The following is a 24,091-nucleotide window of genomic DNA, read 5'->3' as shown; positions in this document are numbered from 1 at the left end:
GAGAGAGGTCAGGGTTTAGTTCTCCACACTCATGTGCTCCACTGCATGTCGAAGAAAAAGAAAGACTGCATGCTCCACGCACTCCTTTATGGAGCAAACCCATTCATACAGTAAATACTGCTACCCTGTTTAGTTTGGCCCTAAGATGACATCAACAAGCAACTAAAGTAGCAGAAATAACTGCAAGTGCAAGTAAATATGGTTTTTTTTAAAAAAAACAACCAACCTCATGTCTTGGATGAGAGATACTCTTAAGGGAGACATTGCTGGGCTGGCATCCGACTTCCTTCTTTCTGAATCAAGTAGTATTCCTAAATTAAAGATAACATTTTGTATTAGTACAAATCAATGTAAATGCTTTCCATTTTAGCAATGCACTTAGTCAGCAAATGAATATTTGGGCTTATTGCAAACTTTCACATGAACCTAGCAGCCAGCCCACAGGGCTCTTTCGGATAGTCTGGAGGTTGCTGACTCCCACTGTGGAGGAAGAATCCCTGGAGCTCTAGAAGATATGTTTCTAGATATGACCCCTGTCCATCCAGGATCCAGATGGTAGTTAATGTGTAACTGCATGAGAGAGTGATCACTGCCACCTATGGTCATACTTAAAAAATATAGCCTTGGACTCATTGGTTTGAACTACCAACCAGTTCCAAATACTCTTTTTATAGGGAAGGTTGCGGCAGGTTTTGAGACTGAATCAGACTTAGTCACCCTGATGGATGAAATGTATTGCGATCAAGTGACTTGGCTTCACCTGGTGTAAAGGTAAAGGTAAAGGGACCCCTGACCGTTAGGTCCAGTCGAGGATGACTCTGGGGTTGCGGCGCTCATCTCGCTTTACTGGCCGAGGGATCCAGCGTACAGCTTCCAGGTCATGACAAAGCTGCTTCTGGCGAACCAGAGCAGTGCACGTAAACGCCGTTTACCTTCCCACTGGAGCGGTACCTATTTATCTACTTGCACTTTGATGTGCTTTCAAACTGCTAGGTTGGCAGGAGCAGGGACCGAGCAACGGGAGCTCACCCTGTCGCAGGGATTCGAACCACCGACCTTCTGATCGACAAGCCCTAGGCTCTGTGGTTTAGACCACAGCACCACCCGCGTCCCTCAGCTTGTGTACTCCTTCTGAAACAGCATGCTCATAGTTTGGGGTGCTCCTGGATACATATTTGCTGCTGTAAGCTCAGGCAGTCTCAGTGGCTAGGAATGCCTTTTACCAGCTAAAGCTATGGACATTCTTGGGACATGGATAGCCTGGACACAGTTATCCATGCACTGCTAATCTCAAGACTCAGTTATTGCAGTGCACTCTATGTGTGGTTACCCAGGAGCCAGGTCCAGAAGCTTACCTGGAGCAAAATGCTGCAGCTAGACTGTTCCTGGGGATAGACTTCCACCAGCACATGGCTTGCACTGGCTGCTCATATGCCAACATATCTTAAAGTCCACCTGATTCCTTGTTCTTCCTCCCAATCAAGGATGTCCTCAGGAGTCACTATTAATTATCCCCATGAGTCAGACATACAGCCTGTGTGCTGTGGGCCTAACTCAGTGCAGCTCCCTCCCAGTCACGATTGAACAAACCTGTTCTCTGTTAACTTCTGGCACTTAGTGAATACCTTTTTATTTCAGCAGGCATTTTTCTGATTTTATGGTTAAGTTTAACTGATTTTAACTCACTTGTATCTTTTTTGCATCCTTATTGTACAACACTTAAGAGACTTGGTGTTAAATAATATATACATTGTTGAAGTTAATAAATAAATATAACTTAATAAATCTGTGTTTGGCGCAATCTTTTGTGACTTTTTCTTTCTCAAAATGGAGAACACTATTCATAAGCTTTATACAAACCAACGATACCTGAGGTACTGAAGCTCCCGGATGTAGGTTTTCGCTGTCTATTTTCTTGGTAATGTAACAAATGTGACCACAAAGCAGACTTCCCCTAAGATTTAAAAGAAAGATTGTCAAATGCAGCATAAATTACTAATTTTGAGCATTATTCATATATTTAGTTTTATTTAAAAAATGTTCCATATTAAAAGTAATCATCAGACACTACTGTACCAAGACAAAATCTCTAAAACAAATCTACACACCATCCTTTTCCTATATTCACTAAATGATTCCATTAAACTGCCAATCAGCCTAAAGCAAGCTATACGCATCAACTACTTCCACTCCGACTACATATTCTCATAGCTGAGCCTCTATTGTGCACTCTCCTACCCAGTCATTTCATATCACAAGAAGTCTGAGAAGGCAATACAAATATAAAATGCATGCAAAACTGTTATGCTATCCAGATTAACCTAGCCTTTGTTGAAAAGGTTATCAACTTTACTGTAACCTTCCTTTGATAAAGAGAAATTTAATAAGCTATCACCAACATGTGTGGCAATACTAGAGTTGTGTTCTTATAACACACAGGTGGGTGTCCTCCAGTTGTCCTATCTGCCCCAGCCAGAATGGCCTATAGTCAGAAATTTGTTCAAGTTGTAGTCCAGCAACAGCTGGAGAGCTATAGGTTCCCCATTCCTGTCAGATCATAATCTTAAATTCTACTGCCAGTCTCTGCCGAGCTGATGGGCAGATTTTACTATGCTTGTTTTTGACAGACTTAATTTACTCTGGATATTTTGGTTATTCTTTATAAATCCAAGGCTACAACCCTATGCCTACTCACACTTGGGAATAAGGCCCACTGAATTTAATGGGACTTATTCCCAATATACGTTCACAGGTACCTGTATGCAAGCCTGCCTAATGCCACCACATTTATTCTAGGACAGAGTTCTAATTAAAATCCCATTTTATGTTTATTTTCTATATTCCTGAATTTATCTTCTGTTTTCCTGAACGGGCTGTTTTGTTTTAACAGAATTTGTTTGCTCCTGGGTTGTCGAAAGCTCTGGTCAAATCTCAAAGTCTTGCCAAGACACTTGAATTTGGATATAATAAAATACTGTACAGTACAATACAGAGGTAACACATGCACATAATCTTACTACATCTAAGCTTCTCTATATGAAACCCCGATAAAACTGGGGCACCATTTGCTAGCTGCAGATTCAATCGATCCCCACTGGCCTCAGATATAGAGAGGAAAACGTCTGCACTTCATCTATGTTGTCACCAGCTTCCAACATTTGATTCTTGACCTTGAACCAAATCATGGAGCTGTTCCTCATCAGCCAGCTACCCGGTACTTTCCCTTGTAAACAAAGCACAGCAACCCATGCATGCTCCCCATGCCTTCTGTCCTGCTTTAAGGCATCCAAGTCTTTCTTGTAGAGAAGTTGTCTTCCAGATCGTGGCTTGGGCTGCCAGATGCTGCCTCCAATCTTAACACATTAGGTACCAGTGTCCTGGCTCTTTCTATCGCCCAGAACAACAGAATTCTAGACAACCTTTCAGAAATCCTTGCATAACTGGATGTAAAAAAAGTGGTAGCAGCTACTAAATATGGCTCCTAAGCAAGAACTGGATTGCCTAGTCTCTCATGATTGTTACAAATTTAATTCCTGAGTGGCACAAAGACCAACCAGCATGTGGGTTTGTCCAGAGCAATCTACAGATCATCACAATTACTATTTGAAAGCTGATATCTACCTAGCATAATAGGACATAATGAAACCCATTCACTCATTTGTTGTAATAGGACCCAATTTGGCCCCTGTCACCCTTCCCCAGCATTCCAGACTGTTTGTGTTAATAGCAAGCAGGGTGATTATATCTGTAAGAGAGAACTCATTATTTCAAAGAGAAACATGCTATAACCTATTATGACTGCAACATAGTTTGCAAGGCATGTGGAAGAATACCCTAAAGGTCTAGTTCACATAGATAGGGCCACCAAATATAAAATGTGGGCAAGCTATTGATAAATGAAAAGAAGCAGAAGAATAAGTGCAACTCCACACATAAGTGATTTCCTCCATGGAGATCACCACCATGTAACCAAAATCAGTTTACCTTAGGAGGAATTCCGCCCTAAGGAGATCACTCTGTCAGTTTCTGCTTGCCTGATGGAACAATCTCCCTTCTCCTCCCCCCTGTGCACTGTTATAGGGGTTCTCCTGACACCTTCAAGCCAATAGGGGAGTGGGGGACACAGGGGGAGGAGAGGGTGGGAAATCATGTTGTGCTAGTTGAAATCACATGAGTTTCCACCAGTGGGATCCATTAGTTAAATCTGACACTGTCATAAATGTCAAAATTAACATGTTCTATCATACACACACAAGGATCTGCCAGAAAGCCAGTGCTTCTCACCAGATGTGAGTGGTAACAAAGCATTCATAAAATATGATGCAATTCATTAAACAACTTATTGTACAGAAATAAAACCTGTGTAGGCTGTATCTTTGAAGCATTAAAGGTGAAGGAGGGAATCAGGTGAAGACAAAAACCAGGTTTGCCTTCTGCTCCAACTGAGCTCTCCCTTCCTACTCCAAGACCTTTTATCATTAACATGGGATGGGAAGAACAAAGGGGAAAATGGAGGCAGGTAAAGTCAGTATCAGATGACTCTCCGCTAGGCTTGTAGTAAGTACTGGTATATGGTTTTTAATATCCCAATGTATTTAATAAATTTTAAGAGCTATTTTGAGAATGCTGGTCAAAAAGCAGAACATAAAACTACTACACATTAGCTAAATAAATTTAGGATATAGCATTATTTTGGAGTATAAAAAATGTGAGACACTAATGAGCATCTATAAAAAATGCGAGACACTAAAGAGCATCTGTAAATTGACTAATGAATGCTAAAGATTGTTATAGCAGATAATATCGAGAAAATGAATGAATAGTAGCTGATACATATGACCTCAAATATTCAAATAGGATCCTTCAGATGGTAGACATTCCAGTAAAATTATATACTTGTACATATTAGATAAAAGGTAGACTGTACAAAACTAAACTAATTCAAGTTTATAGCTGCTTATAACCATACTGGATGAGTACAGATCATGAATGTTATACAACTGTAGCCGAGTCCTCTGCATGTTTATTCATCGGTAACCCCCAGTGTTTCCAGTATGGCTTATTCCCAGATAAGTGTGCATGTGTTAAGTATTGAAGAGTGGATTAAAGTATTTGCATATTCCATTTTATAACTAACACCAAAACAGTATTTAGCATGCAAAAAGATTTGCACTGATATTTAGACACAGAAAAGTAACATTAAATATATAATTATTAAAATTCATTATCTCCCATAACAAACATTGCTATATTTCAAGCAAACATGGGAATTAATATCATATTACTGATTATTGTACATTTAACAGGAGAATTAAAAAATGCCTTTCTCAATCTAAGTAATTCTCACCCAGCTGCCATTGAACTTCATTCCTAGTGTTGGATAGAGTTGCTGTTATTTAAGGTTACGAAGACCAAAACAGAGAGCTGAGGAAGCAGCAACCAGAGAAGGTGGAGGGCTGCTGGGAGGGAAGGAATCAGTGCTCATTAACCGTTTCCTTCTTTATTTTGTTTAGGTGAGATATACCATGAGCCAAGGAAGATCTGGGTAACACTGATGATATCAGAATTAATAAAAATGGTGACTGAATTTTTTTTTTTGGGTCAAAGCCCAGACTCACTATAAAGAAATTGCTGAGAAGTTAAAGGAAGGCTAACATGGAAGCCAACCCTATCTCTACCAAATCACCTTATAAACACACCTGATTTAATAGCAACACAGCAGAAATGACCAGAGATTTATAACAAAATTTATTATTATTACTGTTGTTGACTTCAAGCTTTTTAGTCCAAGGATTTCTTGAGTGTTTGTAAAATGTGAAGTGCCTTTTACAACAGAACATTTATCAGGGAGGGTAACATATTACTAAGGAAAGTTACTTAGAGCAAGAAGTGTATGAGTATAAATACTGACAGCTAAAAATTCACTAATGTATGGTCAGGAATCAGAATGTAGTTTTTAATTATTATAGGTGAACATTATTGAAGACACACAGAAAAATGCATAGGCTACTAAGGAATGTTGAAGTAAATAATTATTCAAGTTCATTATTTCTAACATCATTTGATTTATAGTAGATATTGAAATTATTCTCTATTAATTAAAACAATGCTCATTTAACTGGTAAAAGTCTAAAATAGGAATAAAGAAACTGAATAGGCTCAATAGACTAACAGTCAGATTAATTACAGGTAGGTAGCCGTGTTGGTCTGCCATAGTCAAAACAAAATAAAAAATAAAAAAATCCTTCCAGTAGCACCTTAGAGACCAACTAAGTTTATTCTTGGTATGAGCTTTCGTGTGCATGCAACCTGAAAGCTCATACCAAGAACAAATTAGTTGGTCTCTAAGGTGCTACTGGAAGGATTTTTTTAATTTTTTTATTTTGTTTAGTCAGATTAATGTAAGCTGTATTGGCATTTCTGCTTTGGTGGCTCACTCATACAGGTATCAGGACAAGAATATGCAATGAATAGATTTTTCTCATTCTTAGCCATCAAACTGGAGCCAAGAAAGATTTTTCCCCCTCAAGATGTTTGGATTTTTGACCACTTATTTTCCTTTAAAAGGTAAAGGGACCCCTGACCGTTAAGTCCAGTTGTGAATGACTCTGGGGTTGCGTGCTCATCTCACTCTATAGGCCGAGGGAGCCGGCGTTTGTCCGCAGACAGTTTTCAGGTCATGTGGCCAGCATGACTAAGCCACTTCTTCCTTTACCCCTGGCTTAACTTCATATGACTCAAGAAAATCAGCATGCACTTTCTGCAGTACACCTACCCCCTGCCTGTGGCCCATTGTGGCCTGGATTTCACTGCCTGATTTGTGAAAAGCTAGAGAGTAAATGATCCTGCCTTGCAGTAGGAGACTGGATTAGAAGGCCCTTTTAAATTCTGGTTTAGGACTTATGGTACTGATGACCCTGTAAACAATAAGGCAGGCAGACAATACAAAAGAGATTTAATGCATAAATAAAGACATCATAGTAAACATATCTCTCAATATTACACTTACATGATGAACAACATATATGCTGGCTCCAGTGCTGGAACAGATCACGTAAAGAGCACAAAAGCCCAAGTGAGCTCAAAGTAAATGAAAATCACATTGTGTGGAATTATGAATGAAAAGCTCACATGAAAGGTAACAATTCATTTTCTTGAACTGCATGCTGAGATATGGACAAAGTCAAGGGAGAAGAATGGCATGCGTACAAGAGATGACAACAAAGAAGGAAAAATACTCTCAAAGCTGACAGGTAAGCAGTATCATACATCTCGCAACATTAACTGGGTTGATAAATATGAGGCCACAATCACAAATGGAAGAGCAAGTTGGTAGCTAGGCAGGGCTAAGACGATCCAGCAGCAAGGGGGTAGGCAAAAGCTGGGTGTAGTATGGAGGGAGCTGGGGGTATAATCTTCTACTGATGATTTCTCAAACAATAAATTTACAGAAACAGGCTTCTGTGGTTGAAAACCAAAACTGGTTTTACAAGGAGGGATTGTGATTCTTTTTTTACACCTTTATTTCAGAAGTGCTTTGATATACTGCACTTCTTCCATCAGATTCCTAAATACTCTACCACAACAGACCGTTCAGCACTGTTTGCCAACATCTTCAATCAATTCAAAGAATTAACCTTATGTAGGGTTGGCCGCTTGCTGGTCTGAAAGGCCCAAATCTGAGTTGTAGCAGAGTATACTGATGCTCTATCTTCTAGGATGAAAGTAGTACAGCTTCTATCCTATGTAGTATATAAGAGGGGAGGTAAGAGTCAGACAGCATATACCTGCACACACAAAAACTGTTATAGTGTAGAAGTGGATTTGGGCAAAGGTAGCTCTACCTAAGTGATCAGCAAAAAACCCAGGAAGTTCTAATCTACAAAAACAAGATATAAAGGTCTTAGATAACCAAAATTCATTTTTTTGTTCTCCTTTGAACTTATGGCAATTTCATACAGGAAATCCATCAGTGCAGTTTCTCCTTTTCCCCAGCAACCCCCCAAAATTTTTCCTTGGGGTATTGGGGAAGCATTCAGAAGTGTAGGAGGAAACTATGAGCACTGAAAGAGGAATCTGTCAAAATTATCTCTACCTCCTCCATTCACAAGATCCTCCGCTGGATTGAACCCTTAGTATTAAATTAAGCAGCTCTACCTAAAATGTAAATTTTAATTTATATAAAAGATTTCAATATCATTCAAAAAAATTCAAGCATGTATCAGCACAACTCATTCTTAATATCTGAAAACAATACAAAAAGATGGCACATTTTGAAAAGGTAAGTAAATATTTGAAAAATTATGGAGTGGTAATTTCAATTCTTACCTGCTTCACCTGCAGACCATGGCTCCATATCCTTTCCAAGAGATCACAGAGACTAGCTATTAATGTATTCTCTTCTACACCTGTAATGTTCACCTCACCATGACCAAGTTCGACTGCTTCACGACCCATTTTTTCCACTAGCATTCTCTTTGTCTTTCGAGACAGAAAGAGAAATAGACAGTTACTATTTGTCAGATGAAAACACCAGAATATTAGATAGCCTTCACATCATGTGAGCAACGTGCTAGCTGAGTAAAATACAATGATTTTAATTATAAAATGTGTTGTTTTAACTGGCAATGGTTATCTGTTGTGACACACTGCCAGCATCATTCACTTTTCTGCTTTGTTATTCTGTAGAAATCAGACATGGCAAACTTGTTCAGCACAATGGAAAAGTTGCTGACAGCAAGTGAATGTAAGTCTATGGTTTGCAACTAATATCTGCTTTAAATTAGCATGTGTGTGCTGTACAAGGGGACTTCCCCATACTTTACACTAGAGGGAGCAATTTTGAGGCACATCCCTTTCTATGCATGAAATTCCTCCCTCCATTGAAGTAAATGGAGGGCCTTCCATCTCAATATAAAATATCATCAAGGCACCATAAGATTAGGACATAGGCTACTACTAGCTCCATAGTACTAGCAAAGGGTGCCTCAACAAAGACCAGCACAATACCTTATTTCGACATTCCTTCAGCAAACCTTCAACAAATTTCCAGTTGGTCTGGGCAATTACTGATGGTGAAAGGTTAGACAATTTGGGCTGCCGAATTGTGCTCCCCAGATTCCGAGCTTCTTGGATATACTTCTATAAACAAAGAGGAACATACAAATGCACAACTTTTAAAACGCTTAAAGCACTTAAATAAGGAAGTGTATGTTTTGCTCTTTTGCCAAAGAAATATCTCAAAAAACAATGGCATATTAAGTTCTCAAAGGATTAATGCATTTTATTTTATTTTACTGGAGTTCAATAACTGGCTATTGTTATTGTTCAAGAAAAATGAAGCACTTTATTGCATGAATAGAGAACCATCGCACTGATTACTATCCAATATATTTGTAACAGCATAATAATAACATGATCCCAGGTTTATACCAAATAAAATGCATTTGGACTGAACTTTTCAGCCACTGTAAGAGAAATTCTCTTTGGACTCTGAAATACATACTTAACTATGTATTTTTGTTCAGTACCATAACCAAACTCCATGTTTTCATATTATATATAACTAGACATACACACACACACACACACACACACACACACAAATGTACCTACATAAACACAACATACCAGGTATAGTTCTGAAACAGATTTAAAAGAGTGCCTGAAAGGCCAATCATGCTGGTCCAAGTCTAAACAAAATTGCAACTGAAGGCCTGGCAAAGGAAAATCCAGCTGCTGGCAAAACAGGAAAGACAGCAAAACAAAAAACAAACCAAAAATCATATAGCTGATGTTAGATGAAAGCATGGGAAGCAGACATGAAATAATGAGAGCACACATGCAAAAACAGGACAGAGGCTGCTTAAGACAATTTATGTCTTTCCGAAGTTAGAAAGAATAATTATGTAATGCAATTTATAAATAACAGATTTTAACAGAGAAAAGAATAAAAGGCATGCATCAACACATAAGACAAGATTTTTTTAAAAAGAAAGAAAATGACCGAAGCTTAGAACTCCATTTTTACATATTTGGGGTAGCAGAAGAGTGTTCTTCAGTGATTTTTAACTGCCCATCCCCATTGACATCAATAGCATATTGATACTTTTGGCTCTATACAAAAGGTTTACAGGATTCCTCTGCATCCTTGGTGTAATACAAATCAAGCAATAAGGCAAGTGGAAGATTACTCTTTGGGTAATGGAAGATGACAACCAAACCTCAGAAAGTCTAGTGGAGAAGTCATTATCAAGGCTAGAGGGAAGGCATGAGAGAGGGAAGGCAAACAAGGTACAAACCACAACAAAAACAAACAATATAACCACACTGCATAACCACACTGTAAGGCTGTTTCCCCAAAACATACATGCAAACAACATGGGTCCTCATAGAAGTCAAGAAGATGTCCATCCCACCTTTACTCTGTGTCATGGTAGTTCAGTGGAATGTCACTAATCAGGAAGGGGTAAGGAGTGTGCAATCCAACCCTCACATAAGGCAGGTGACGGTGTAAATTGATGTGGCAGTGTAAATTTACACATGCCAATATAGAAATGTGGGAAGGAAAGAGGTAAATTTGTGAGACACTTCTTCTTCCAGACAGATTTTGCAAGATAAAGACCCATCCTATGGACTGAGATGAGAAAGCTGAGGTTATGCAACCATCACCAGACAGTCCTGCAGAAATGGAGTTGGCAGTTCATGGAAGGTTTAGGGAACCTTAAAGGGTATAAGTCTATGATGTCTTAGGCAAAGGTTACCAGATTTTTTTTCAATGAATCCAGGGACACTTTTCAACTTCAATGGATTTTGTATGGGGACTGATTTGTAAATCCGGGGACTGTCTGGTAACCTTATCTTAGGTTATCTTGTGCATTTGGCACAAAACATGGCTTGCCAATGTAATGCCCTGGGTGCACATGGGCCAGAGAGGCCTTCTTGGCACCCACAAGATTCCATTGCTCTACCCCTTCTCTGATGAAATTATGCTTGCAAGAAGCCTTCTATTGCAACCAATATGAGGCTGTGTTTCAAAGTCAACTATGGCAGGAGGGCAATTTTGGGGAATTAGAGCTGGGGAAGGGACCATCAACTCCCCTAAGTCTCATTGTTGTGGAGAGTGACCTTCCTGAAGACTGCAGCTGCATTCTCCAGGAAGTTCACACCACCTCCCAACTAGCTTGAAAAAAAGCAAACACATTTTTGAAAGCCTAACTGCTGGTGGGAAGGACAGCAAATATATGTAGCCATGCTTGCAGTGTGTGTGTGTGTGTGTGTGAGAGAGAGAGAGAGAGAGAGAGAGAGAGAGAGAGAGAGAGAGAGGGGTCTACAATATTTTATCCTATTTCAAATGTGTCCAAAGGACCCCAAAGACAGACAACCCCTGGCACAGAGCTTTATTTTTAGAAGAGGTTACCATTTATATCAGATGAAGAACTGGGATATGCCTTTTCATGGGGTTGGGAAAAGCATCTTATACATACAGTCTGATAACCTACATTATTATTCTGTAGAAAATAAAGACATTAGATTGGAAATTGTGCTCAACAGTTTTCACCTCTCTCTGATCATTGTCAAGACGAAGGTGCTCTGTGTGCTGCTTCTGCCTGTCTTTCCGCCTCCACTGTGCAGGTGCATTTCGTTTGGTCCATCTAGAAAATTATAATTGACATTTAAAAATGTATTCTAGCTCACAAACGGAAATAGGGAATATATATGTCCATTCTGGACTGCAGCCAATAGGGAGATAGGGTCAAAAGTAGTACAACATACAGTTTAAGCAGAAACCTATACTAGGTCGAACCCCACTCAACATATTTTTGTTATTAATATTTGAAAACTGACTATGGTAGTCAAAGTTTATTTGTGGAAGTGGAAATTACAAGAAAAAAATGGATGCTTAATTTCTCACTTCTCACTTTTGTTCCCTGATCTAGTATGTACCGGTAGCTTCAAAACTTAATTCTAGAATGGTTAGCATATCATCTGTAAGTTCATATGTTCATGACTGTCACCATTACATCCAAGTCTCAACTGTCACCAGCAGACTACATCTTATAGTTATTACAACCAACTCCCAATTCAAAAGCTGAATGGCCCCAAATTGTGCAATTTGTTAAGCAGAAGATCTTCTGAATGTAAGCTTACTCACTTATTGCTTGCTGGCCCCGTAGAAAGAACATCGGACTGAAGTTTGGGGAAGAATCCAGGTTCATATTTTCCTTGTCCAATCTTCATATCTAGCAAGTGGGGATGGACTGCAGTATGATCTATTTTTGCAAGCCTTAATTCAATAGCTTTCTCTGAAGAAAAACAAAACCATTACATATACATCTTAAACCGTATCATTCTGACAAGAGGTCATCATGCGCAATTAAAAAGGAGAACAAAAGAGGCAAGTGAAAAGACAGGAACCCCAAGTCTATGAAACACAAGTTAGAAAGCTACTGTCAGAAATATGTATCCTGTTCAGAGTGCTAAAGGAGTATAAAGAACCCCCTTGAGAGCAAAACATTCATATTTCCATTTGAACCCATCTCTTCTGAAGATCTTCATTCTATCTGCTCCTAGCTGAGCATTAACTTGGTTTTACTAGTAGACATAACTATAGTGCCTTTAAAGATAATATTTCAGTGCTTACCAGCCTCATCAATGGTAGTACACTTTTGATACATGGAAGTGCGCAAAGTTGGTGTTCGAACATTTAACAGTCTAATTTTATCCACTCTAGAATCAAACACTCTCAAAATAGGGTCTTTATCATCATCATCATGGCACATAATCTTGTTGTCGATAAAGGAAGCAAACATCTGTGTCTCCAAAAATCTTGAGAGGAAAGGCAAATAAGGTTCTGGCTGGTCAGACAAGAATGATGCCTAGTAAATTGAAAGAAAATGTGTTTGTCTCCCCATGTTAAATAATTTCTGAAGGATATGAAGAATACTTTCCATTATCTACACAATCAAATTATCTTCTTTTTTACTATATTTTAAATGTACTTACTGGTATTTTATTATATATTTTGATATACACTCTATTTTGAAACAGATATACAGGTAAAAAGGTAAAGGACCCCTGGACGGTTAAGTCCAGCCAAAGGCGACTGTAGGGTTGTGACGCGTATCTCTCTTTCAGGCCGAGGGAGCCAGCATTTGTCCACAGACAGCTTTCCGGGTCATGTGACCAGCATGACTAAATTGCTTCTCATGCAACAGAACACCGTGATGGAAACCAGAGTGCACTTAAATGCCATTTGCCATCCCGCCGCAGCTGTACCTATTTATCTACTTGCACTGGCGTGCTTTTGAACTGCTAGGTTGGCAGGAGCTGGGACAGAGCCATGGGAGCTCACCCCGTCGCTCAGTGGTTGTCTGATTTGGCCCTTACCAGCTAGAATCATCATAGGCAGACAGCTATGCACAAAGGAAACGTAGTGGGGGAGGGGACTATTAGTTTATAGCGAAGTGAATAACCTGTGACTAATAAGTCAGTTTACAAAAGTAGTATTTTGTTTGTGATCTACTGTTTTAACAAAATCTGATTCACACAACCCATTAAACATTCCAAGGAATTAAGTCATCATACAGTATCCTTCTCACAATTTACCACATTGATCTTAACAAAATTAGAGCTAATTCTGGCTGATATAAAGGGCTACTTTACAAATGAACACTCTTTTGGTGCCTCAGTTCCCAGTCCTCCAAACCATGGTTTGTATGATTGGGACTGTGCCATGATGCTTCATGTGCCCTACTATCCTTCCCATCATGCATATGGATCTCCTGTCCTCTGCTTTCATGGTGTCCATCTTTATACTCACTTTATCAAAGTTCTGCATCTGCTCTCTATTGGTGAACCATGACTCTTTGTCTTGACTGGGCTGAATAACAAATACTTCATAATCTGCAAACATCTGAGTGAAACGATTAGCAAAAACTTCCCGCACTTGAATATTCAACTGGTAAATTCTGAACTCTTCTTCATCACATTGCACTTTGAGATCCTTCTTGCTGCTACCAGTCTCTTCTCGAACTTGAAGCTATAAGGAAAAGGAACTTTAAGCTATAATTATTCACATTGACTTATGTGAGGTTAAGCCTATCAGAGGCTAAGCTTATGTCCATGATGAATATTTTCTGGAATTACAAGAGCTGATACAGGATGGCACTGTGTTTATATTCATGGCAAGAGCAGAATAACAACAGTGCCTTTTTCCTAATGCATTTTGAGTTAACTGTTTTCCAAGTGAAATTGATTTTACAAACAAGTAAACCAGCTGAATCTGATCAAAAATTATTTCAGGTTTAGGGGAAAGGAACAGACCTGTTCAGAGTCATTTTAAAAAATATTGACTAATATCATCTGCCAGTAAAATCACAAATTACTTATTATTGGGGGGAATATGTATCCATATCCTGTTATTAAGTGATTTCACAGGATTTGGAGCAACCCAGTAATGTCTAAACTTATTTATAATAGTCAAGCTTAGAAAAGTCAAACTTGGTAAATTGTTTTATACAAACATTCTGTTTGTTCACCAAGGTTTAGAATAATAGACTTCATGATGCTGTACTGTATGTATGTTTTATTTTTACCAATATGACTTTATTTTTGTAACTGCAAAAGGGAAAAAAGAAATATTTGGTTTGTTGGCATAACTAACATCCAGTTTCCAAATACGGTACTATTCCATATCAAGCTTCAAGTATATCTTTAAAAAAAGGAAAATCAAGGTGAGGAACATCTATAGCATAGGCATTTCAATATCAAAAGCTTGCCAACATCAAAAGTTTACCATTATAGTTCCTATGCTGTCATGACTACTAAAACAATAAAAATATTCTGACCACACAAACAGAAATCAATCTTATAGGAGAAGACTTATGGGATACAATTCAAATGCTGCAATAAGGAAATGAAGAGGACAAATTAATAAATCAATGGCACAATTTAAGCAATACTCATTAAAGTCCTGGTACTAGATCAGTGGTACTAGAGCACCACAAATTAAAACAAAAACTCATAGGCAGCCAAGATGCACTACAACTGTGAATGTTGGCAAACTTATTTGCTCCATACGTAAAATAAACTCCATACATCTCTGTAGCAGACAAGTCTCTCTCAAAATTACACAGGCTTAGTGCCATGCAACAAAACTGGGATTAGAACCAAGTAGTAATGCAGATTCACAATAAAGTTCCTTCGCAATCCAGTATCAGTTGCACAATGTTCTAGTGTGAGGCTTCCATAAGTATTATGAAATTACCTTTTCTAGGCTCACGCCTGTTCTTTTAACAAGTGCTTGAAGTCTTGCTATGGTCTCATTTTCTTTCAACAGTTCATATGAATTTAAAGTTGTTCCTCCCAGGTTACCATTTCTCTTATCAGAGACTATGTCACATGTTCTGAGGCTCTTCATCTTGGAGGCACTTTCACTACAGTGCAAGTTTCCCTCGGGTGAAATCCCAAAAGCCATAAGGATCTCAGAGACTTCCTGAATGAATTCAAGTTTATTTGGAAATTGAGGCAAGTCTTCTGGCAATTCAACATAGTGGTTGTCTATGTCCACAAAGCACAAATTTGCCTGAGAATTAAGTTGGGAGAGATATAAGAGAAATCATGAACAGATGTAAAACTTTGACATGTATTGCACATGTAATATGCCTGTATTGTCATTTTGCAATGTTCAAAGAAATCCTAGGCATCGTAATGTGTAAACACACACTCATTAAAAACTAGAAATGTATATAACAACTTGAGAGAGAATAATGTGAATTAAAAAGTAGGATAATTGCCCAACTGAAAGGATTAAGACTGAATTCCTAGGCACACTTTGGAATAAGTCTTACCAAAATCAGAAGGCCATATTTCTGATATATTTTCTTGACTCCTTGATACAGTGTCAGATTATTTACAATGCTTGGTCACAGTGGATTAAGAGGAAACACACATATCCTGTTCTTTTCAGCTGTGCTTGAAATGCAGGAAGGAAAGTAATCTGCATTTCCGTAAAGGAAATTTGTAAGACACATAATAATTGTTTATGCTCTCAACAACAATTCCTTACTGTAGCAAACAATTCAGATAATTGCAGAAGGCAAACATCTTTGCATTAGACTTAAATATGGTGTCAACATTCCAGTTCCAAAGCCACAACTGATGCTGGACAGCAATATCAGCATCCAGTGCTCTAGAAGAGAACTGAAGAACACCTAAGCTTGCATAACTATGAAGGCAACAGCCTTGGCCAATTTATTAAGGTCCTTCTTAACATGAATGTCAGCCTAAGGCTTTTTCTTAAGTAAGATCCTGGCCCATAACATGGACACATGTGCTATGAAGGTGGCAGCTGCTGTTGCTCTAATAGTTAGGTGCTGAGGTTTCATGACACGACCTAAGAATTTGCTCCCTTTTTATTGTCTGGATTTCTTAAAAACTCATCCTCATCCACAGGAGCAAGAATCATAGAGGCCAACTCCAACACTGAAGCATCTACAAGAGTCACTTTCATCTTATTCATGAACTGCTGGGGCAATATATATAGTGGGCTGAATTCAAAGTAGTGCTAAGGTGATTGCAGAAGAATGTGCATACTGTACTGGCCAGAGAATGTACAAAATGGAGTCTATATATGCACACATACCGGTATCTAAGTCCTTTTGGAGATAAGGTCTATTAACTGGGCAATATGTATAATTCTTAATGGATAAATTATGTGCACAATGGTTGGCTGTACAGCACATTAACCACTCAACTCACATTGCCTGTTATAATTCCCTGGATGAGTTCTGTTCCATTTTTGTTACTTTAAAATTACCATTGAGAAACTATTCCTAGCAATGCTAGAATTCTGCTGAGAAAAATATGTAACCAGAAGCATACCTTCATATTACAATCTCAAGTGTAGGTCATACTGGGAAAAGATTCAATATCCTGGGAATCACATTTAATTTTTAAAGCAATTTCTAACTTTTATAGTTAGAACTATCAATTTGAAAGAGTGTCAGCATTTTTTCTTTCTTAACTAGTCCTTTACCCAATCTACCCCAAACCAAATCACACATTGTTCTAGACAGACTTTTATAGTGGAAGAGGAGGAATAACACTAATTCAAAATTATCTCCTTTGGAAACAGTTTAGCAAGTAGTGAAGCCCAACTCGAGTAAAATTTCTCACCTCTTGAGGGAGCTCCAGCTTAGACCGGTCATCTAGTCCATTGGAGTGCAAGCCCATCAAATATGGGACAGGAGCATCTAAAAAATGCAGGAGAGAGGCTGGAAGGATGGGAACATAGACATGCTGCCATTGGAATGGAAACATCAGTGCTGTGATTGTCTCTGCCACAGTCATCAGTCTCTGGTAATCTAAAAACAGGAAGTAGTGAAGAAGAGAACACACTTAGAGAGCCACCATGAAAATGCAATCATCAGCACAAACCTAGAGGCTTCATATAAGGAGCACTAAGAAACAAACAAGGCATTGCACAATACGTATTCTAAAAATATCAGTTGCTTTGTCCCTGTGGAAATGAAAGATAGAGTAAAACAGCTTTCTACCAGATATCATGCAGAGAAGTTAAAAAAATAAATAACTTGCACCCAGTAGAAAGGAAAAGGATATATGAGCCACAGACCAACCTCCCATTCTCCCCAATAAGTGGGATTGAGGAGAAGGGAAATAGCGCTATATTGAGCCTGCTGCAATCCAACACATATGGCCATTGCATCTTCAGCAGACTCTGTTGCAGCTTGAACTTTTATAATGAACTTTTTCTCCAATATGATATTAAACCGTTGATACACATAAGCAATTTGTTTCCACAGAAAGGTTTTATCACTTCAGGTTAAGTCCACATAAATTATCATAGTAAAAAAATAATTCAATAATGGTCGTTGATTCAGTTGAGATAATCAGCAATTGTTAATGTGGCTTAGCTGAGCCAGAAAGGCTATATTTAATTCTCAAGCCTTAAAATATTTTGGGCACTTAACAGAGGAAGGAATCTGAACAAGAGCAGACCATATTTAAACTTTATTTTGAATAGGAACTTTAAAACAATGTGAAGAAATACAATGAGGGATGGATGGAAGAGGGACTATTGAACCTGCAAAAAAAGACTTCCAGCTTTTTTATCCAAACCAGTTCGACTTACTGGGTACTATGATTTAATAAGCTTACTATATTGAGTGATAGTTGAACAAGTCATACTCAGAGTAGACTCATTAGGTCAATGGATTTAAGTAACATGTCATTTATTTCAATGGGTTAACTCAAAGTATGACTTACGTTGTCTATCAACCATTATTATGATCAGCATGTTTATTAAAAAGGCTGTTTATAAACTTAGTTTGAATGTTTCAGGGAGAAAGAAAAAACAGTCATTTTCTTACCACAAATTTTTGTTCTCAGTCCTCATACTCCTAATCCTCAGGATGGTGCCTCCCTCTGGAGCACTTAGGCCGGGGCATTCTAAATTGCTTCTCCGGGTGAAAGGACTACCCAGACTAGATTGGAAGAGCAAGCAATACAGGAGGAACAAGCAATTCAGGAGATGATGTGGATGGAACACCCTCCAGAGGATTCTGATCAGAAATTCTCAGTAAAATATATATAAATATTTTCCCCCAGAGCCTCCAAAAGAGCATTACTAATTATTGTGACATACCTGAACAGGGGAGCAGGGAAAATGGCTGAGGACCAAACGCAACTATTCCAGCACCTTCTGCAGAATCTTATTGAAGCTCTGAGAAGGAACTCAGCCTGACTAAATGCTTTGTTACACAGACTATGGGTGGAATTCAATGTCCCACTATTGCCAGTTGGCATGATCCTCCCTCTCCTTCCCCCATGCACTGTTCTGGGGGTTTCCCCAAGTCCCTCAAAGTCAATTTTGGGGGGTAGCAAGGGAGGAGGAAGTCCCATTGCACGTGGAAAAGTCCTTGTGCAGAACTTCCGCTGAGTTGCTGACGGCACTGGTTGACTCCTGCCCTTGGTCTGAAAGCTGGGCAGCCCCTCTCCCCTGGGGAAGCAATTTTCAAAATTAATAATAATAATTTTATTATTTATATGCCACCCATCTGACTGGGTTGCCCCAGCCACTCTGGGTGGCTCCCAGGAAAATATTAAAAACACTAAAACGTCAATCATTGAAAACTTCCCTGAACAGGGCTGCCTCCAAATGTCTTCTAAAAGTCAAACAGTTGTTTATCTCCTTGACATTTGAAAGGAGGGTGTACCACAGGGAGGGTGCCACTACTGAGAAGGTTCTCCGCCTGGTTCCCTGTAGCTTCATGGCTCGCAGTGAGGGAACCACCAGAACACTCTCAGTGCTGGACCTCAGTGTCCAGGCTGGATGATGGATGTGGAGACACTCCTTCAGGTATATAGGGCCAAGGCCATTTAGGGCTTTAAAGGTCAACACCAGAATGGTCCTGCCTAAGTGATCTAGAGAGAAGCGCCATCCAAAGATTACAAATGGTCCTCAGGGGTGTCTAGGGCATTTATATCCTTTGGAAATGTTTACAGGCATATCCAGAGGAGGTCTTCCATAAACAAAAGGCTGGCAACTGGACTGAGGGTCTTCCTACTCACACAAGTCGGAGGTGATTTTCACCAATTCCCCCATCCCCCTGCACTATGCTAAAGGATAATCCAACATACCTGAACAATTTTTTATTGTAGATACAGTATTTATATACCGGAATTTTTAGAAAATGCAAGGGGAAATGAGTTAAAATAACCGTATTATTCTGTGAGCAGGAGGCTACATGGAGCAGAATATCCTCTCACCTGGGACTCTAGGTGGATGGCCATTGCCACACAATGTGCCCATGGTGGGTTCAGGGAAGCTGCCATCTTCCAGTGCGGCCAGGGAAGCGGATTGCTGGCACTGCCCACCTCTGGCCATGTCAGGATCCCAGGTAAGGACGGTCAGTGCCCACTCAGCCAATCAGAGGCTGAGGCTTGAGGGCTGCGAACAGCCCACCCCTAGCCTATTAAGGGAGTGGCCATGTGTTGGCCGTCCTCTTGGAGGATTGTCATGGGATTTTTTCACCCACCCACCGAGTCTTAAGGGGCCCGCCGGACCGGGGGGGGGGGGGGCAGGCACATTGCCTTGCTATGGACCCTGCTATGGTTTATTCAGTCACCATATTTGGGGCCAGGGAGAAATTTTCTCCTGCAAGCAAATTGGCAAGCTTGTAGGTCTTCACTTACCTCATAGCAACCGTCACAACTTTGGCAGATAAGGCATTGGGCTGCATCCTTACTCTCAGAGGTACCCCGTTAGAGGGGTCCAGGAGGGGTGACTCTGTCCATGAGTACATTGTGGGGCCAATAGGTCAATAAAACTCTCCCAGTGGTAGCCTGTGCAGGATTGTGGCATCTGATCAATGTTGGGAGTGACTCCCCAGCACAGGTTTGACCCCACCAGGTTCCTATCAGGTAGCAGGCTAGCTGCCTGATGCAGAATACATACCCAATGCCTTAGCCAAATCTACTATTTCCTGTAATCAATAAAGTTGTGGCATAATTCAATCCAATACCAGTTTCCTGTGTCATTCTTGTTGCCCTCCCTTCACCTGTCATGGCCATAATGCGCCTGTGGTGGCCACTTTATTCATGGGGTCTCTAGAACCAGCCCAATGACACTTTATTTTTTTATAGATATTTGTCACTAAAGCTGCAATCTTATACCTGACATATCTGGCAGCAAGTTTCACTGAATTCAATGGAACTTGCTTCAGTTAAACAGCCACATGATTGCACAGTAAGCATTTAATTACTTTTTCAGTTACCTGGTACTGATGCAGAAAATTGTTTTATCTAGCTAGAAAAGATCTGCAAGCACAATATAACTTTCATTAGTATAAAGGTTTATACAGGTCTGAAGAGAGACGAGATCATTTTAAGCTTTAGGGTAGCTTTTATCACCAACTATACAGATATAGTCAAACACCCATATCACAAGTTATACAGATAAGGTTTTTTTATTTATTTAAGACAGTCAAAATTTAGAAGAAAGCATTCTGCTAGAAATTAATGGCTTTTATATAAATGTGAATTCAGTATGAGCCTTATGCTGAGATATCATTAGAATCCTCACTTATCTCATTAGCAGCCTCACCAATGACATCCAACTTTAATCCTGACTATGCTTTATCTAATTGACCTCACCTTCTTAAACTCATTTGCACTTACTACCTACTCCAGTCTTGAAAAAAAATTATTAAAAGAAATCAAGAAAGATCACACTCAAGGTATTTGTCTCATTGAGGAGACTTGTGAATTTTTTACTGTGTTTGATGTTTTAATTTGTTGGAAGCAGCCCAGAGTGGCTGGGGCAACCTAGTCAGATGGATGACATATAAATCATCATCATCATCATCATCATCAATGAAATGCAGACCCATTTTACAAGATCACCAGATTTTTTCATTTCATAATTTTAATGATCACCAAGGTATACTCAGACTACATCTCTAAGCCAGGGGCGGGGAATTGGATTCGGTTGGCAAGCCCAATCCTTATTGAAAAACTGGACAGAGACAACATCCATGCGGTGCTCCACCCATGGAAGGTGCCTCCCCTTGATCTTTAGGGACACCCCATATTGTCTAAGCTCCTATCCCATTCAGCAGTGCTTTCCAACCCTCAGTGAGGCATTTTGAATGGCAAGGAGACCTGCCCTGGGGAGCAGGAGTAGGGAAGTCAGCTTCTGCCAGCCCTGCTATGTGTACTTTACTGTAGATCAAATGCATCAGGAACAGTTGTATCTTTACCACAATGACTATCATTTATAATATAAAAAGCTATACTCACGCTGTGAATAAAGCAATATCTGAAATTCCAAAAGAGCACAGGTGAAGAGCTGAAGCATATTCTCTACTCCAAGTAACTCAAAAACTTCTTTAACTGGAAAGTCAAATAATGGCAATTCACTGGTGCTTGGCCTCTGGCAGATAATTGGTCCATAAACTCCTGAAAATTTTAGTGATCTCCCTGCTGGTGGTAGGGGAACTTCATAGAGTATATTGTAGATAAAGCTTTCCAAAGGTAATGGTGGTGGTTGAGGTGAAGTTACAGCTTGGTGAAGTTGCTCAAGCACTTTCCTACACGCCTTCATGAAAGACATTGGGGTTATCAGACAAATGCACTTAGAGACATAAAGAGTGTCTCTGCTAATATCATAGGAGTTAAATCGTTGTAGCTTTGTTACAGAGGTGCCATTACAGTCTTCTATGGTGCTACAGATATCTTTGTCATTGGTAGGTGGAGTATGAAGAATATCATATTCCGCATTGTGCATGTGATATAATGTCTGCATTGCGCTACAGATTTGTTTGCTGGTAACTTCCTCATAAAATGTGAGAGAAAACCCAAATGTCCGAGAGCCATCTTCACGGGTAATGATAAAAGAATGGAACTGAGGTTCTCTGGCATCAGCTTGTGTCTTGAAAGACAGACCCTTAGGCATACATAGCTGTGGGAGAAATGAAGAAATATAAATGTTTATTTTTATTCATCCAGGTATTTTATTAGATGAAAACACACAATAAAAAACTTGTGTTTTTATGCTGCTTTTATTTTGTATTGCATTTTAGTTTTTTGTGAACTGCTCAGAGGCCAGCTACTATTGGGTTGCTATACTGACAGTGGTGCTTATGACATTGGTAGCTAAGCTATCTCCCCTGCACCTGTCTTATTGAAAATGTATTTACTTGGGTAGGTGTCATGAGTTACTCAGCACCTTCAGGCACAATCCTGGGAGAGCAGACTCTAGAGGAAGATGAAGAGGCAGATGAGGAGGACTAGGGAGGGGAAGCTGGAGCAGAAGTCCCAGCTGCTGCTTCCCTCCCTGTGAGGGCACACTGTTGGAGGCTGGGAAAACCTCAGAGCTGCAGCCTGGAGTGGCTGAACAGAATTCCAAGAAGGAAGCTTTAATATTGTCTTTCAAGGCCAAACAACGGATCAACCAATGGGAACAGACACTCCCACCCCAACAGTGTATGCGCCTGCAGTCTAGACATTCTCAAAAGACTAATTCTCGCAAGCAATGCATGTGTTCTCCTTTGGCTATAAAGCTTGGGTTGGGGGCACTTAGGTTGCGACAACTTTGCTGCTCTTGTATGGTTTTGAACACTGTGCCCTGAATCTTGGACTTTGGAATTATGGCTTTGTTCCTAGCTCAGTTAATTCCTCCACCCTGTTTGTAGAAGCTATGTTTGGGTTAGCCTTTATCTGTTGCTGCACATATATTGTACTCTGCTTTAATTAACATCCTTTTTTCACTCTCAGGTTGCCTCTGTTACCATGCCTGGAGCGGGAGCTAGGACAGTAGGAGAGAGGTTCAAAAGAACATACAGAGGTAGACATCATGGGTAAGAGGACAGGAAACAATATGCCTTCATGATATAGGTTTAGGAAACAATATGCCTATGTGATATATGTTTATAAGTAACTTTAAGTAGTCCATTTCCTGTCCCTTCTTAATCTCTCTGTGAATTCATGTGCATGTGTGTGTCTCCCAATCAGCCACGTTGTAGGTGAGTCTTCCCGAGTCTAGTGTTGTCCAGATGTTGCTGGACTCCAACTCCCATCATCCCTATTCATTGGCCATGCTAGCTGGAGTTCATGGGAGCTGGAACTGAATAACACCTGATAGGCTCCGTACTGAGAATGGCTATTCTAGGCTATACTGAAGTTGGAATAAAAGTTGCTCTTAGTTAAGTCTCCATACTTTGGCCTGATTTCTGAATGAGAACAAACTTTCTAGAAGCTAATCTACATAAATGTATGCATCCTGGTCCAACATACAAATATGAATATTATAGCACCAGACCATTAGTGCAAGTGCAACAATGAAAATTAAGAACCAACCATTCCCACTGCATCCTGATCAAAAGGATTCCATTCAACATTTTCTGGATAACGAGCAAGAACTTTGGACTTGAATGTGCGTCTTAATGGAGTTTGTTCAAAGTTTTCACCTGAAAAATGAATACGAGAATCAAAATAGTTTCACTCGAAGGTGTTTTTTGTGTGTGTGTAGATGCCAGAAAGCACACTGAGTAGTAAAAGGAACAGGTTC

The 24,091-nt window shown here is 39.6% G+C and overlaps 1 protein-coding gene across 9 annotated transcripts in view; it reads right to left on the bottom strand.

Annotated features, from left to right (window-relative positions):
• The window catches only part of DENND5A (DENN domain containing 5A), a 49,555-nt gene that overhangs the window by 12,539 nt on the left and 12,925 nt on the right, over positions 1–24,091 (bottom strand). For 2 of the 9 annotated variants that reach the window (XM_033152830.1, XM_033152814.1), the window contains 14 exons: positions 23,881–23,990; positions 21,823–22,483; positions 17,179–17,366; positions 15,269–15,586; positions 13,823–14,041; positions 12,644–12,878; positions 12,155–12,305; positions 11,561–11,654; positions 9,631–9,738; positions 9,010–9,141; positions 8,329–8,481; positions 7,638–7,742; positions 1,870–1,954; positions 227–311 (listed from right to left, as the gene is read on the bottom strand). In XM_033152830.1, the coding sequence (XP_033008721.1) occupies positions 227–311; positions 1,870–1,954; positions 7,638–7,742; positions 8,329–8,481; positions 9,010–9,141; positions 9,631–9,738; positions 11,561–11,654; positions 12,155–12,305; positions 12,644–12,878; positions 13,823–14,041; positions 15,269–15,586; positions 17,179–17,366; positions 21,823–22,483; positions 23,881–23,990 (2,644 nt within the window). Of the gene's footprint in view, positions 1–226; positions 312–1,869; positions 1,955–7,637; positions 7,743–8,328; positions 8,482–9,009; positions 9,142–9,630; positions 9,739–11,560; positions 11,655–12,154; positions 12,306–12,643; positions 12,879–13,822; positions 14,042–15,268; positions 15,587–17,178; positions 17,367–21,822; positions 22,484–23,880; positions 23,991–24,091 lie in introns of those variants that run through there. The other 7 variants (XM_033152857.1, XM_033152848.1, XM_033152875.1 and 4 more) reach the window with 5 other exon arrangements.

The sequence above is a fragment of the Lacerta agilis genome, chromosome 1 (assembly GCF_009819535.1).
Source record: "Lacerta agilis isolate rLacAgi1 chromosome 1, rLacAgi1.pri, whole genome shotgun sequence".
Lineage (NCBI taxonomy): Eukaryota > Metazoa > Chordata > Lepidosauria > Squamata > Lacertidae > Lacerta > Lacerta agilis.
Note: the sequence above shows the minus strand (reverse complement) of the source record. Positions and strands in the feature narration are given on the sequence as shown.